We start from the raw sequence: 15155 nt of genomic DNA on the forward strand, positions 1-15155 counted from the left end.
GGAGTCGCTGGCTTCCCTGTTAAGGCTTTCTCTGCTGGTCTATACTGGTGTACAAGTCCCAGAGACTTCCACTTCAGCTCACCCCTGGCATTTGAATGAGGAGCTTCCAGGTTTAGCACTGCTAGCGTGAGGACAACAAGGCCAGGTCTTTTTTTTTTTTTTCCCTCAGTGTAACTTTTTCTACCTTTGGTTGAAATAAGTTGTGTTCTCAAGTGAGCGTGAAATGCAGGAGGGCACCCAGTAACTGGCCAAGAAATGTTGTGTTCGTTTCAGAGGAAGCTGTTTGGAAAGTCTGGGGATTTCTGACAAGCCACGTGGGAAATGACATCGGCAGAGGGCGCGTTACTTGACGCTGCTGTGCCTTAAACACACCTCTAGGACCTGGTTACGGCTGAACTGCTGCGAGGCACCTTTTGGGTAAAGAACTGTATTTATTCTGTACAAGCTGTGCTGATGTTGCTCATGCATAACGCGATAATCAACATATGCAGGTAACACTTAAAACAACATTAAAAGGTTGTGTTCTCTCAGGTACTCACTACAAAAGCACATAAAATGGAGTATGTGTTCCAGGCTTTTAAAATTTAAATGATTCATTGAGGTGAAGCAGACCACCCATATGAATTTCTTCCCACAAGATCACTTTGCTCAGTGATGAGTCCAGATTAACATACATACTCAGGCAATCCCTGGGCTTTGCTGCATTTCCTGTCTGCCTCGGTGCATGCGGGAAGCAGGGAAGGAGCTAGCGATGGCACAATGCACAGCTAAAACATCTCTTCTGACTTGCAGAGCTGCATCTCTGCTCTGGTAACACTCCATGTTATGCAGGTGTGGGACAGGCCTCCAGGTGTGAAGGGTGGTGGTGGCCTGGAGGAAGTACCTGTCTTGCTTCTGCTCTGAATCAAAACCGCTGCGCTACACACGGTCCATGTTCTGTTTTCACTCGTGCCATGGGGAAACAACAAACAACTTGCTGTTCACTGTTTGCTCCAGTGTCCAACAATTGCATCAAACTTAACATCTGTCAGCTTTTTCAGAAATCTTGAGACACGTTCTGGAAGCAACCTGAAAGATAAAACCATGTGATGAAATCTAGGATAACAACTTGGGTCACAGGAAACGTGGCAGCACAGGTGGGACAAGAGCTGGTCTGGGTGCAGAATGTGTGCTCGCCTCAGAGACCAAAACTGAAACTGGGAGTAGTTCCCAATGATACGTAGCCCTTGAAATTCTTTGGCTAGCTTTAATTCCAATCCCTTCACCTCCTTCCTCCTTTGATGACAACTCCAAGGACAGAAATCCCCAGGGCAGGATGTTGGTTGCAGCTTTGCTGCTGCATCCAGGAAGGTTTAACACCAAACATAGGCCTGTGCATTAAAAATAAGGTGAGAATTGCCTTTGTCTTCTCTTTGCTTTCAAAACCTCATCTGGTTGATTGAGGAATTTGGGGAAAACAGAAGAATCTTTACCAGCTCTCACAAATAGGAGGTTTTGGTTAGAACCATGTTGTCTTCTCACAATCAAGTTGTTACCAAGGGTTTCTTGAGGTACTGTAGAAGCTAACTGACATGGTCATTCAGTTGTTCTGATGTGCCTTCCAGGCTTGGAAACTAAGCTCTTGTGAAATTGTCCCAGCAGAGCAGCTACAACGGGGTAATGAAGAAGCCTGAGAGGACAAATTGTGCTTCTCATGGCCAGGAGAAGCCACAGAGTCCTTCTCAAGCAACCTTCCCAGCCCCTGTGGCCTAGACCATCCCGTGCTGACACGAGGAAGTGAAGGCTAAAAAGCAGCAGTTCCTCAGCTGCTTCTGGAGCTTGTGGCTGAGGGTTCAGAGAACCTGTGAGCCTGTTCTTGGCAAGCCCATGAGAAATCCTGTCTGTGAAGGGAGATCCCTCGGTCTCCCTTTGCCTCCCTGTCAGCCTGTGGAGCAGTCGAGTTCCCCACTGAGCAGCTCTCTCTAAACAGTGGGCTGTAATGACCTACAACAGGACTCAACAGAATGCTTTTATTTCTCCTATTGTCATTAGGAAGAATCACCATGTAATTCCTTAGCCTTGACATGTGGTGTAAGATACTTGAGATAATTCCATCAGAAAAATGTCTCCTGCAGACAGACGCACATTTTCAAGTGGCTATAGACATACTGAGATCAAATAAGGAATGAATTTAATGACTATATTGATTAAAGATGGTAGAAAATAAATGGAACTGGATTGAATGTAGACTTTGGGTGTCTAGCCATCATTCAGGAGTATTTATTTCAATGATACCAACTGATAGTTTTCCTACTGTGAAAGCAAAAGACACTTATTCCAATGGTAAACCTTGAATCAGATGGTTCAAGTGTGATGCTTCTACACTCATGCGGTTTTGTTGAATATTCCCCCCCCCCTTTTTTTTTTTTAAATGCCACTTACATGTCAGAAAGTAAAGCAATGCTCAACTGTGGTGGAACGAAAACCATTTTCTTGTTAGTCAGTATTCCTTCCATCATTTCTTTCACAACTTCGTCAACCTCCAAAATCCTTCCAAGCCTAAAATGAAAGGAAAGCATAAATTTAAGAATGATATAGGTAAAACATGGGAGAGCTGAGTGTGAAGTAGGATACGTCAACTGCTGGCAAAGTCAGGTAATTCAAATGCAGGTCTTGTGGTTGAAGTGATGTTGCAGATAGAGATTTATATTCAGCCAATTTTATTTACCCTTTGATATATAGGTTGAAAGCAAGCCCTAAAGCAGGGGTAAATATGTCTAAATACAAAGAAAGGCAGGCTGAGATGTGGCTTTTATCAAAGCATTACCTTGTACGGGGGTTTTTGACAAATCCGGTGTTCATAAAAACTGGGCAGACACATGTTGTTTTTATTCCATCCTTCCCCAGGGTAGATAGTTCCTCGGTTAGAGCTTTATGAAATCCAACTGCAGCAAACTTGCTTGAACTGGAGGAAAAAATGTCACAAATGAGAAAGCGGGAATGCTATTTCCAATGTGACGTAAATAGAAAGGGGCTGAAAGAACACCCAATACTGACTAGCAGGGGAGGATGTGTAATCCATCTCTAAGAGACAGGGCAGGAACTAATGCTGGCTTTTACTGTCTCACAGTGTAGCACAGAAATAGTGCTGCCAGGGGAGGGCATAGTGGGATGTGAAGTGGGTGACTAAAAAACTTAGATTAGTACCGAGCAGGCAGATAAACGTTAGGAAATTATACTGTGTGAATCCGTACAGCTGACTTGGAATGTTTTAAGCTGTATTCTTTTGAAGAATTTTCTGAAGTGTGCAAGATTAAGAACAAAGGGGATTATAGGTATGGGCAACAATCCTCCTGCTTCTTGTATCACGTGGAGCATGTTGTGACATTGAAGCATGAGATTTGAAATAAAGGACTTAAGCAATTTAGTGCGACTGAAATTTGGGGAGGCCAGGAGTATAAAACAGAACTAAGTAGAAACAAATCAAACGAGCAATATCAAATAAGTTTAACAGTGTAATACAGCTAAAGGTCCTGGCTCAGGTGTTCTTACATGGCCAACGGTGACTCCCCATGAAGGAACATACCCAGGGAAAGATGGTTCTGCTGGGAAACACTATTGTAGAGGGCTAGGTCAGATGCAGTATGACATTATGGCAGACAACAGTATTTCTGCAATTTTGTGCATGTGTTTCCAGTGCCTCTCTTAAACTTGGGCAGTACTTTGGCCTCTCAGCAGTGTCATGTTGCTTACAGCACTCATTACTGTATCTTATCTTCTCAAAAGATTACAGTAGTTTTACAGTCAAAACCTTGTTTGATCTGACGAGGGCAGAAGTGCTTCTATCCACTGCAGTCACTGCCACAAATGCTAGAAATGCAAAAAGCTGCTCAGTAAGGATTTTCTCATTAACACCACACCAACCCACAGGAGTGCTACATTCTAAGAAGGAGAAGGGAAGAAGATACCTTTTTTTTTTTTTTAACAAAGCGAAATCTGGATTAGGTATGGAGAGAAAAAAGTAAGAAAATTTCATTAGTTGATCGGTCACATCATTAATCCTTTATTGAATCACCTCAATCAGAGCTAATAATGAAATTAGTGGGTACCTCTGTGGGTCCTTATTTGACGGGTGTTGTGTTTTTTTTTTCTCCTTAGCATTGGTCTTTGGAAGTAGCTTATTCAGTGGGATGTTTATTTCGGTTACTCCGTGTGTGTTGGTGGAGAAGACAACTAAAAACAAGAAACGAAGAGAGCTGATTTGGAAGTCACTTACCAATAAGCCACCATGAAAGAGGTTACAAAATGACCTGCTGCGGAAGCCACCGTAACAATGTGACCACGGTTGTTGTCCATCATTGTTGGCAGAAAAGCTCTTGTTGTCTGGAAAGGGTTTTAGAATAAGAGAAAGACGCGGGGCATGCGGAGGAAGAAACAAACAAAGACTTAGGAGTCTTCAACATTGGCCCCAATTATGTGCAACTAAGTAACCCAGTTATGTGCAGTTAAGTGAGGAAGCCTACCCCTAGTGCTGGGGGGTGCATGGCACCAAGCTCCTGAGAACCACAGAGACACCCAGTCTACTTTTAGCTGGGACAACTTGCATCCCAGTTTCCAAAAGGAGCCTTTCAGCAAAGCCAGAGATTGACAGTAGCTGATGTTCACATTGCTCCTAGCATAGTTTTGAGGTTTCACTTATCAGCAGCCACGCTGCCTGTGTCTCTCTCCTCAGCACACCCAACCTGTAGCACACCTTTTAGTCCCCTGCAAGCATAAGTTGTTTACTGACCGCTCTGTTTTTCCTGCTGAAAGCTGCCCCTGTCCCCGGGGAGGGGGAAGGCAAGGCCTAGCTCTGACTGGGCCCAGCCACGTCACTTCCATGCAGGGAGAAGTTCTGGAGGGGTATAAGGGAGGTGGTACACACAGGCAAAGGCAGAACAGCTCCAGGATGGGCTTGAGACAGTGCCAGGAGCCCAGAAGGGACTCAGCAACACAGGCAGGTACAAAATGCCCTGGGGTAGAGAAATGGAGCCCTGCTGGGCTGACAGGAGCAGTTGGGGAGAGGCTGGCCCTGCTGCCTGCTCTCAGGGCTTGCTGACAAAGAAACATTTTGCATTTTTGAGCCATGCATCTCCTGCCTGCAGGATCTCGGTGCCTGGCTGGGAGTGCCCCCACCTCCTCAATGGCACTCACACCACCACGGAGGGACGAACGCGCTAGCGGCCCTTACCCAGATGTGGGCGAGAATGTTGACCTCAAACATTTTCTCAATCTGGTGGTCCTGGGTCGAGAGCAGGTCGGCAGCCGTGATCACACCAGCGTTGTTCACCAGGATAGAGACATCGCCAATGTCCTTCTTCACCTTTTGGGCAAAAAGAGCGTGCAGCCATGTGTCGTTTGTTATCACAACAGTGGAAGGCTGTGAGCAGCATTTAATTTAATTTTTACAATTCTTTCTTTCAGGGAGAGGAAAATCATGCTGTTTCCTGAACCAGTAGGAAGTGTGCAGTATCCTGGAAGCTGATTCAGATGTGACGTTTTTACAGGTGCCAGTTTTTATAGACTCTTCACCCACAGACAAATATGCCCTGCACAGTCACAGCTGGCTCTGTGGACATACTATTTTGGACCACCTGAACCTTACTCCTTACTCTCTACAATGAAGTCTTCCGAATTTCCACAGAGGTGTCTGTCTGTTTCTCAGCAAGCTGAAAGGAAGACGTTCCTTCATGGGTCTCAAGCCTAAAGTGGGAGCTCGCAGGGACAGAGGCTCGTGAGGGGGCTGAGCTGGGCTGTGATACCCAAAGGGCCACTGCGATCTCTGTATGGGCAGCGATTTCAAGACTTGCACGCCGTGAGTGGAACACCTCGGGTTCTGTTTCCCAGCCCTTTGTGACACCCAGGCCCACCTGGCTAAGCTCTCGCTCGTGCTCCTGCTCCCCTACCTTCTCCGCAGCGCTGTAGATCTCCTCCCTCTTGCTGCAGTCCACCACGAAGGTGTGCACGGTGGCTCCCAGCCTCTCGCACTCCGCAGCCGTCTCCCTGAGGCCGTGCTGGGACAGGAAGGAGAGGAGCAGACGTTACGTGCCATGCTGTACCGTGCCCGCATGTTGCCTGGGGGGGGACCTCGAGAAGAGAGCATCTCTGGAGAAGATTTTTTTGTATTTTTTTAAAACAGTGGAACAGAGAAGCATCTGAGGAAGATGGCTGGCTTTTATTTTAGAGAAATGTCTATCCTTCGCCCTGACAGTAGACCCGCAGGGGCACCCTTTCCCATCTTCCATCACCACCTAAGCTCCCTAAAGCTTTGGGCTCAAGCGTCTCCCCTGGCAACGCGATGCAGCGCCTGCCCGGCCGGCATCGCCCTGCGTGTCCCGGCGCCGCCGGCGGCCCTGCTGCTGCTGGCTAAGGCTGCCCGCTGCCCGCCGGTTACAACCTGCCTCAGCGACCCCCAAACCCTCTCCCCCCGTTACCGTGTCGACGTCCCACAGCACCAGGCGGCTCTGGCGCCGGGCGAACTCTCGGGCCGTGGCCCTGCCCAGCCCGCGGCCGGCCCCGGTCAGCAGCACCAGCTCCCCGCCGACGGCCTTCCTGCGGGCGGGCAGCAGCAGCCGCACCGCCGCCTCGGCGTAGGCGTAGAGCAGCGTGCCCAGGAACAGCGCCAGATCCCGCACCGCGCCCATCCCGCCGCGCGCGGCGCCCGCCGCCAGGGGGCGCTGGCCGCCACCCGAGGGGACAGCCAATCGGAGGGCGGGAGCCGTGCCGGGAGGAGGGGAGGGGCCTCGCTCCGCCCAATGAGGAGCGAGCTTGGCCCGGGGGCGGCCGCGCTCGGCGCCGATGCTGCCGGGCCCCGGCCTGCCGCGGGCCCTCGCCCTGCTGGGGTTCGCCGCCGCGCTCTGCCCCCCGGGCGCCCGCTGCGCCCTGCGGCCCCGCAGGTACCGCCCGCACCCGGCCGGGGGCTCGCCGGGGGCCGGGCCGGGCCTCGCCTGCCGTCCTCCGGGGCTGCTGGGGGAAGGGGGGCGCTCGGCGGCAGCGCTGCACGCACACACGGGTGGCGGGGCTGCGGCTGGCAGCTGGGGGGCCCTTCCGCGGGGAGCGCGCTTGGCGCGGCCTCCTCAGGCCCTGAGGTGGAGCGGTGGGGTTAGGAGCGGGGGGGGTCTTCTCGGAAAGCTCGCTGCCCGGCCTCGCCCAGACAGCACGGCCGGTCGCTAAAAGCCCCGCCCTTGTACAGAGCAGACGGACTTGGTTGTGTGCCGGGGCTCCTGAACCCAAACCCCGCGGCTTCTCGCTGAGGGCTTGCGAATGTTTTCCTTTTTAAGCACTTCGCAAGTACCCCCTTGTGGTACTGTGAGCCTTTTCGAATATTTCCTTGGATTTTGGGAACAGTTTGTAAACATATTGTTATGAGTGCAGGAAGGCTGCTTTCGGGTGCTGAAATTAACACCTGTAGCATTTTTAAGAGCTGCGCGTCAGCCGCTATAACCTAAATACTGTTAAAAACTTCATTATCAGCTGCGAAATGTTGGCTCCGCAATGCCCGTGGCAAAGTAAAATTACAGGAGAGCGAGGTTTTTCCTTTTCACTGAGCTGGTTACGTGCTCAAAGCCTTCCCAAAACAGAAAAGTGAGATGTATGTTGCTCCGCTATGTCACACAAAGTTGTGTTGCTCAGAGCAACTCCTAGGGTTGTTTTGCTAAGGCTCCTGGATTATTTCCTATTGGGTTTTCCCCACTCTGGGGGTGAGAGCAGGCCCCTTGTAAGGCTGGGCTAGTTTGTTGATGAAATACCCAAGCACAGGCCCTGGTCAACCCCTCTGAGCTATGCCTTGGAGATCAGTGATGGTCACAGCGCTACCTGGTCCGGAGTGGCACTGATGCTTCTCAGCTTCTTGAGCAGCCAAGTCCTCGTGTGTCCGGTGAAATACTTCACAGAGCTGGAGCAAAAGCTTAGAACCTGTTGGTCCCAAGTGACTGTTCACAAGCTTTCTGAAAGAAACATTGATGCATTGCTGAAATGTGTCATTTTGCAAAAATGACAGGCTGCTCCACTTGTCCAGTCTTGTATTCAGATGTGAGATTTAGTAACAGCCTTAATACTTACTTGTTACATGTTCAGGAGTATTTCTTTTTCTCTTTCAGTAACTCCTCTGCAACCCATTGGTCCCATCTCTACCCTACTAACATGTTCAACAGCTGCAACGTTAACAAGCTCTACCACAGCAAAGCTCTCACCTCCCCGTATCCTGGGTCGCACGTTGAGCGTAGCCAAGTTCCCGAAGACAAAGTGGGCTGGCTGACTCAGTGGGAAGATTATAATCCTGTGGAGTACACTGCAGCGGCTGTTTTGGCCGGACCCAAGTGGGCAGATCCTCAGCTCAAGTGAGTGGAAAGCGTGGCTCTTGGCTTTTTTGATGCCAGAGGGATTTTGCAGGCTAAGACCTGGGGATGGTGGCTGAGGGACTGAATGGTTTGGGTCAGCTGTGAATGTCTTTGACGCATGGCTTTAGTGAGCTGGTGATTGAGGTAAAGCAGTAGTGTTAATTGCAATAGTGGGCAACTGTTCCTACGGCTGTTCTGTGTTGTGAGAGAAGTAAAGTTCTCTTCAGTTAGGAAAGTGTTTGTTAGCTTTGTCACTGGATAAAATCTAATGCTCCCTAATGTGAACAAGAACAGCTTTGAAACATCCTCTGGATGAAATTGTAGGAGGATAAAACATTAAATGCTTTAGAGTGCCATGCTTAGCTGAAGATTTAAATACAGAGACAGTCATCAGTAATTGCTCAGACTGTAGAGTTTCCCACAGGAGAGGGAGGGCCTGTACTTTCAGTTCCACCTGAACCTGCCCATTAGCCAAACGGGTGTTGTAGATTGGGTGGCTGGCCTCCAACCTTTTCTGGTGCAGATGGGTGTGTTGGGTTTTAACTTGCTTCTATTTACTTTTTTCTGCAGTGATAAAAGTTTTTCTCCCAAATTTAACGAGAGAGATGGAGAAGTGGAGAGGACGAGTTGGAATGGCTTGTATGTGGTTGAAAATGGGAGGCCCCGGTGAGTGATTTTCTTTGCATATTCATTTCAGTGTTGTAGTCTTAGAGCTCCTATAGGTCTGTGTCAGTTTGGGTAGATGGTACCTGCTAGAATAAAATCAAGAGAGTCCCCCCATAGAGACAGAAAAAATGACACTTCAGTGCCGAGAGGTTCTTTTGGGAAGAAGGCTGTGGCAGCGAGGCACTGAAATGCTAGCCAGTTCTGCCCCAGCGCTGGGCTGGGGGAACATGGGAGGAGGAGGTCATTAGCACCTTTCATAGTAGGGTGTGGTGTAGTTGCTCCCTCAGTCAGACCATGTATTGTGCTCTGAAGTTTTTTATATCATTCAGGTGTGCTATGGCAGCGTAGATGAGTATTTCCATCCACTGACAAATCCTCATGTGGCACAGATGTGTAATTAGACCTGAAGTTCATTTCTTTTCTTCTTTTTTTTTTTTTTTTTTTCCTCTGGAATTTTTATGTAATTAAATACACTGTGCATGTGTAGTCTGGTAAACTGAAAACTGGATTAGGTTCCCAGACCAGGTTGTGTTTGTGTGATGAGAATAAAGCTTGATCAGGAATACGTCATCTGGAAAATAACAAAGCTGTTTTGTTCTTTGCCTGTACTGTCAGACACAAAAAGGTAATGAAGGAGAGAATCTCTTTTATTCTTTAAAGCTTGTGCTGACACTGGGTGTACGGGTGCTATCCTTAGCTTTGTTATTTCAGCTTGCTTAGAGCTGCTTTTGCAGAACACTTGAAGCTCTGCGTGGGGACGTACACGTATTTAAGGTACTGTGCTGCATCTTTCAGGAATCCCGCGGGAAGGACTGGTCTCACAGGCAGAGGACTGTTAGGGCGCTGGGGGCCAAACCATGCTGCCGATCCTGTTGTCACCAGGTAAGAGACAAGCGACTGAAAGGTGGCATGCAGTAAAGCAAAAGCATTCACATCTTTTTCTGTGCATTTGGGAACCGGCAATTACATGTTTGGTGGCTTTTTGTGTGCTACTCTGCATAAGCATGTATGTGTATGTGCGTGGAGAGATGTATAGATAGGTGGAACACAACAGTTTTTTAGCCTTTGTTTCTGGAAAATGCTTAGGACTTGCTGTTCATTACAAGCCATTGCTTCTGAAATGCTGAGAAGGCAAATTAAAGATCAAGAAAGTGTAACTCAGTAGAAATACACTGTACAAATGCTCTTCAGTAACAAACGTGAAAATTAAAAGATAACGTGACGTTTTGTTTGTGTCTGAATAATGCACGCAAAGACCATAGCTGAGGCATAATAAATTGCAGGAAGAGGATTTTGTCTTGGTGCCTCAGCTGTGAATGAAGTGGCGTGCCTGGTTTTGCACAGGAGGAAACGCTCGGGTGGCCTGGTGTACAGGAGGAGGAGACGAGGGCTTGCTTAGTCTGTTTTGTCGGTGTGTGCTCTACTTTAATTTTGCCTCCAGAGCCTGTGTGATTTCATGTCAAGTATATTACACCCAGAGCTTTCAGAGGAGCTGGTGTAAGTACCAAACTGCAAGCGAAGGAATACCGTGCTGAAGACAGAACCATTGTTAAAGTCATGCTATTGCCTTTTAGTTCCTGTCCTTTTCAGAAGGCTACCAATGCTGCTGTTTTTTTCCTTTAAAGTAAAAGAAACACGGATTTGATTTTTGTCTTTATTTAGATGTGTTTTTTTTTGCTGTAATTATTGCAGTTATTCTAAATCCTGAGTGCAGTGGTGGGTGTTTGAGGCCTTCTGTTGGTGCTGAGCGGGTGGTTTGAAAGTGTTGCAGCTGGAATTTATACTTTGTCATAGCAGAAAGTGTAATTATCATTATCTTACAGGTAGGTAGAAGTACAATTAGACATAAAGACTTCACAGTGAGAGTTACAGTAGATACCAATGTTCTGGACCTAGCTGAAAAAATGGAGATCTTCCCAGACAGCTTTTGTCTGTCTTTGATCCAGAACTGTTCTTGATCTGCTGCCTTGGCCCTCCAACAGGCCATTGTGTGGGAGCTCTGCTGTTTGGTTTCCTTTTAAGAAGCAGCAGCAACAAATGTCCTTATTTATCATTTTCTGCAGGTGGAAGAGGGATGGAAGTGGCAATAAGATCGCTCACCCAGTTACTGGCAAAAACATCTTGCAGTTCGTAGCTATCAAGAGGAGAGACTGTGGGGAGTGGGCCATCCCAGGGGTAAGAGCAAAACTCTGGAAACGGTGGACATCTCTCTGGCAAGGCCACAAGCAGATAACTGGCGTACGTGTGATATAATCGCTTTTTGGGGATGACCTCATGATGTAGAGGGGAAGAGAAAGGTCCTATAAAAATTTACCCTCCCAGGCATCAATTGATAGGCTTTCTGCTGTTCCTGCATTATGAGGTAGTACTTGTATTTAATTTTGATGGTGTCCTTTGCTTAATGCAGGTATAGTTTCACCTGTTGTAGTTTTGGAAGGATGTGTCTGCTTGCTTTTTACAAAGTGTAGAATTTCTCACATAAACAGAGCGTGATTTGTATGGGTGTAATGTCCTAAGCACCAGTAAAAGAGTGATAGCAAGGGAGGTCTTAGGCTCCTCAGTTGTATTTTTTCTTCACTCTCAGGGGATGGTGGACCCAGGGGAGAAGATCAGCACTACTCTGAAGCGAGAATTTGGGGAAGAGGCCTTGAACTCCTTGCAGAAATCTCCTGAGGAAAAAGCAAGCTTGGAAAAGCAACTGCAGAGGCTGTTCAGCCAGGAGCACTTTGTGGTAAGCTATGTCTTCTGAGATAGCCTCGGGGTAACTTGCAGCTAGCTAGGAGTTGAAAAAATGCACTGTCATTAAAATACCCTGTCATGCTCAGGGTTTTGTGATATATGACAGTGAAGGGACAATTGCATACTCTGTAAGAGTGACTGTAGGTGACTTTTAATGATGCCACCTTTTTTTGAATTTCTTGTGATTGTTCACTGAGTTAGGTGTACAGAGGATATGTGGATGACCCTCGTAACACTGACAATGCATGGATGGAGACAGAGGCTGTGAACTATCATGATGAAACAGGTGGGCATTGCTGGTTGTGCTTTTTCCTGCTTTTTTTTACTGTAGATGTTTTTGTGTACGTGGGGCTGAGGTGAGCCATGAAAGTGGAAGAGAATGCAAGTTGAGTTTAATTCTTAGACTGAAAGCAATGGGTGTGAGGGTCTCCCATCTTTTGTCGTGTTTGCTCACAGCCAGCATTGGTTGTCATTCCCCTTGGATTTCTTTCAGTCCTGAATTAAGGAACATAAGGGATTTGCCTGAAAATAATTTATTTTTGTGTTAGCTAATTCCAAATCACAGAAATGTGCATTTGTTATATAGATTCAACATTAGGCCAGTCACTGTATTTAGCTTGAGTTGGTTTAATTTTGTATTTCAATGCCTAAGCTGGAAGGCTCTTGGGTTTCGTTTCTTCACGGTCAGTACCAGTGCATGCTTTCAGGTGCATTGCCTCTGGCTGCTGGCTGATCTTGACTGCGTTCTTGACTTTGTCGTCTTATTTGTCTCTTGACACCTTTTAAATTCCTTCTAAAATTTAATTGGAATGAGCATACATTGCTAGTTCTTGGATCGATCTGTTATCCTGAATGCTCATCTTTCCCCTCTTGAGGTGAATCGGTCTGCTTTCTCTGTTTGGAAGTCAGACAGTGACATTTTCACTCTTGGGTAGTTAAGAGATAATAGTGGTGAAATTTAATATGCTGCTGGTTTTCTATTTATTAGTCCCCAGAAAAAATGAACATGGTGTTCCTTTGGTCTTTGTTTCCAGTATACTTTTCTTTTTAATAAGCATGTCTGGGCTTGGTTTTTAACAAGTACTGCGACTTGCTCTGGAAATCTGAGTTAGAAACTTCAGAGCAACTAGAAAGCCTTTCTGCATCCTTATTTAAGTACTGGTTATGTTTTTTACTTCGGTGACTTGGATAAAATAGTAATTTGGGGAGGGGAGGGGGCAGGATTGCAGGCATATGTAAGTTTCAGAATTCAGTTCATATTTTGTTGAGTAGTACCTGAAAAAGTAAGCAATCAGATGTCAAATGGTTATTTGATGCAGAGGGATTGGCTAAGCTTGTGCTGTTGTAATGATTTCTGGTAACTTGTCATGCTCCTGGTGTTAACCTGGGAGTGGCGATAAAGAGTTGTAGCTGTGCCACTCAAATTTCCGAAAAAATGTTTAATTCAAGTCTGGAAAAGTTTTCTAGCACAGATTCAGTGAGCTACTTGATCGGTTTCTCTCTGAGAAATAGTTGAAGGTTGCTGCCTTTGAGGGAGCCTTGTGGAAAGGAAGAACTGGTCAGATGTGAGAAGAGAAAGTAGGAGAGAACAGCATGTCCTAACGCTTGTTTTGTGAACAGGTGAGACAATGGATAACTTGCCTCTGGAAGCAGGTGATGATGCTGGGATGGTGAAGTGGGTTGACATCAGTGAGAAGCTGAAGCTGTATGCCAACCATAGCTACTTCATTAAGCTTGTGACTGAGAAACGGGGAGCCCACTGGCAAGAGGATCCTGGTCCTGAGTGCCGTGAGTGATGTAAATGAGGAACAGCCTCCCACACGAGGGGAATACCAGCTGCCCAGCTTTGAAACTGAGATGATGTCCTTTTCAGCGCTGAAATTCAGCTGGCAAAAACTCTTACCTGGATTAGCAAGGTTGCATTGCGAGTGATGTGTAACAATGACTGTGTCAAGTGCATGCAGTGTTACAGTTGTAGGGTCACGCTCTGGCTAAATATCTGCCAGAACTTCTGGCTTCAATGAGACATGCCATAATGGAGGCTTTTGGAAGATATAAAATGGCTTTGTTGGATTTCTCAAGTGGAAAATGAGATTAATGTGGAGCTATTAACTTTTTTCTTGTCTTAATTGTTTTCAGCCATTCTTCTTATCTGCAGCATTTTATGAAAGAATTGGGAATTTGACTGATTGTAGTTCTGAATTACACTTGAGCTCTGTATTTTTGCACTGATTTCTTCTCAGGAGTATGGATCTTTCAGGCATGTGAGACTTGTAGGATGATGATCTGAATTAATTCCTAAGATGAATTAAAGAGCTATGTAAAAAAGCAAAGTTTCAGAGTGGTTTCCCCTTAGAAAAGTCACTGAATAGAAGTCTTATTTGAGATGAGTTTTCACCTTCAGTTACTTTCTAGTTGACACTATGGTATTCACATGAGAATGTCCTAGTGTGTCTATCTAAAAATATCACTGTTGGAAGGTATACCTTGACTGTTTTTTTGGGCAAGTCACATTCTGACGTTCTTCTCTTTACGCTTCACATGGCAGTACAGCTGCTGGGGAGACCGTGCCATGCGCAGGATCACTGGGATGTGTGGCCTCGAGAGTAATCTTCCAAATGTTTTGGCTGTATTTAATGCTTTAGGTCATGCATGTAACTTTTGGTCAAGAGGCACACGTGGGCCCTCTGGGGCATTCGCTGATAACAGGAAATGTACAGCATTGGTTGCCATTTTTTCTTGTCCTTAGTCAAGCTTAGCTGTGTAATAGTATGAGACTATACTAGTTAACTTTCAGAGGAAAAAATGAAGGTAAGAGCTTTGAGTTTTCCTGTCAATCCTTGCCCTACATACTCCTATACATTTCAGTTCATCAGCAGTGTTGTAAGACAGCATCAGTGCTTTCTGTTGCTGTGTAGACTTCCACAGACTTCATTTACAAAAACCACTATCATAAATTGTAGTTAAGATCTGGTGTTTTCTTCAGCAGCAATGTTTGTGATAAACAAGCCCTTAAAAGCACAGAGTGCTGCGTATTATTTGGTGGGGCCAGATAAAGACCTGAGGGAGCCTGTGAATCTCAGCATGGACAAAAAGGAAAGCCAGCCTCAGGAGTTCCCTGCCTTTCCTCCTACTCATGGTCATTGCAAGCAGGGTCGCTGAAGTGATGTGGATGTGTTTCTTTTTCCCAAGAAATAATTAAGAGATGAAGAGACCTTAGTCATTTGATGCTCAGCATTTATTCAGACTTAGGAAGTAAGCAGACAAGGTATGAGAACCACGCACTGCCACCTACACTGGCTTCAGGGACTGGTGTGTGAAAGGAGACCCTGTTGTTGGTGGTCCTCCGTTTTCAGGATGCTGGTGACAGAAGGTATGAAGGAGATGTGGGAA

The 15155-nt window shown here is 46.6% G+C and overlaps 2 protein-coding genes across 2 annotated transcripts; one reads left to right on the forward strand and one right to left on the reverse strand.

The window, feature by feature from the left end:
• Positions 1-165: 165 nt before the first annotated feature.
• Positions 166-6697, reverse strand: LOC118157225 (estradiol 17-beta-dehydrogenase 11-like). The gene is made up of 7 exons (XM_035311487.1): positions 6453-6697; positions 5925-6032; positions 5210-5341; positions 4256-4362; positions 2807-2944; positions 2422-2538; positions 166-1068 (listed from the first exon to the last, which is right to left on the reverse strand). Exons 1-7 carry the CDS (start codon positions 6660-6662, stop codon positions 981-983), a joined length of 900 nt encoding a protein of 299 aa, XP_035167378.1. The 5' UTR covers positions 6663-6697; the 3' UTR covers positions 166-980.
• Positions 6698-6816: 119 nt separating this feature from the next.
• NUDT9 (nudix hydrolase 9) lies at positions 6817-14095 on the forward strand. Its single transcript, XM_035311488.1, has 10 exons — positions 6817-6914; positions 7299-7308; positions 8095-8357; positions 8928-9023; positions 9819-9905; positions 11087-11198; positions 11608-11754; positions 11964-12048; positions 13383-13711; positions 13934-14095. Exons 1-9 carry the CDS (start codon positions 6817-6819, stop codon positions 13556-13558), a joined length of 1074 nt encoding a protein of 357 aa, XP_035167379.1. The 3' UTR covers positions 13559-13711; positions 13934-14095.
• The last annotated feature ends 1060 nt before the right edge of the window (positions 14096-15155 follow it).

This window comes from Oxyura jamaicensis (genome assembly GCF_011077185.1).
Source record: "Oxyura jamaicensis isolate SHBP4307 breed ruddy duck chromosome 4 unlocalized genomic scaffold, BPBGC_Ojam_1.0 oxy4_random_OJ75834, whole genome shotgun sequence".
NCBI classification, from domain to species: Eukaryota; Metazoa; Chordata; class Aves; order Anseriformes; family Anatidae; genus Oxyura; species Oxyura jamaicensis.

Excerpts from the sequence above, each read along its gene's own strand:
- LOC118157225 (XM_035311487.1), bottom strand. The coding sequence starts at position 6,662 with ATGGGCGCGGTGCGGGATCTGGCGCTGTTCCTGGGCACGCTGCTCTAC. Across the intron at positions 2,945-4,255 it reads TCTTTCATGGTGGCTTATTG|TTCAAGCAAGTTTGCTGCAG; the intron begins GTAAGTGACTTC and ends TTTTTCCTCCAG. Across the intron at positions 1,069-2,421 it reads ATTGCTTTACTTTCTGACAT|GTTGCTTCCAGAACGTGTCT; the intron begins GTAAGTGGCATT and ends TTTATCTTTCAG.
- NUDT9 (XM_035311488.1), top strand. The coding sequence starts at position 6,817 with ATGCTGCCGGGCCCCGGCCTGCCGCGGGCCCTCGCCCTGCTGGGGTTC. Across the intron at positions 9,024-9,818 it reads GTTGAAAATGGGAGGCCCCG|GAATCCCGCGGGAAGGACTG; the intron begins GTGAGTGATTTT and ends TGCATCTTTCAG. Across the intron at positions 11,199-11,607 it reads GGGAGTGGGCCATCCCAGGG|GGGATGGTGGACCCAGGGGA; the intron begins GTAAGAGCAAAA and ends CTTCACTCTCAG.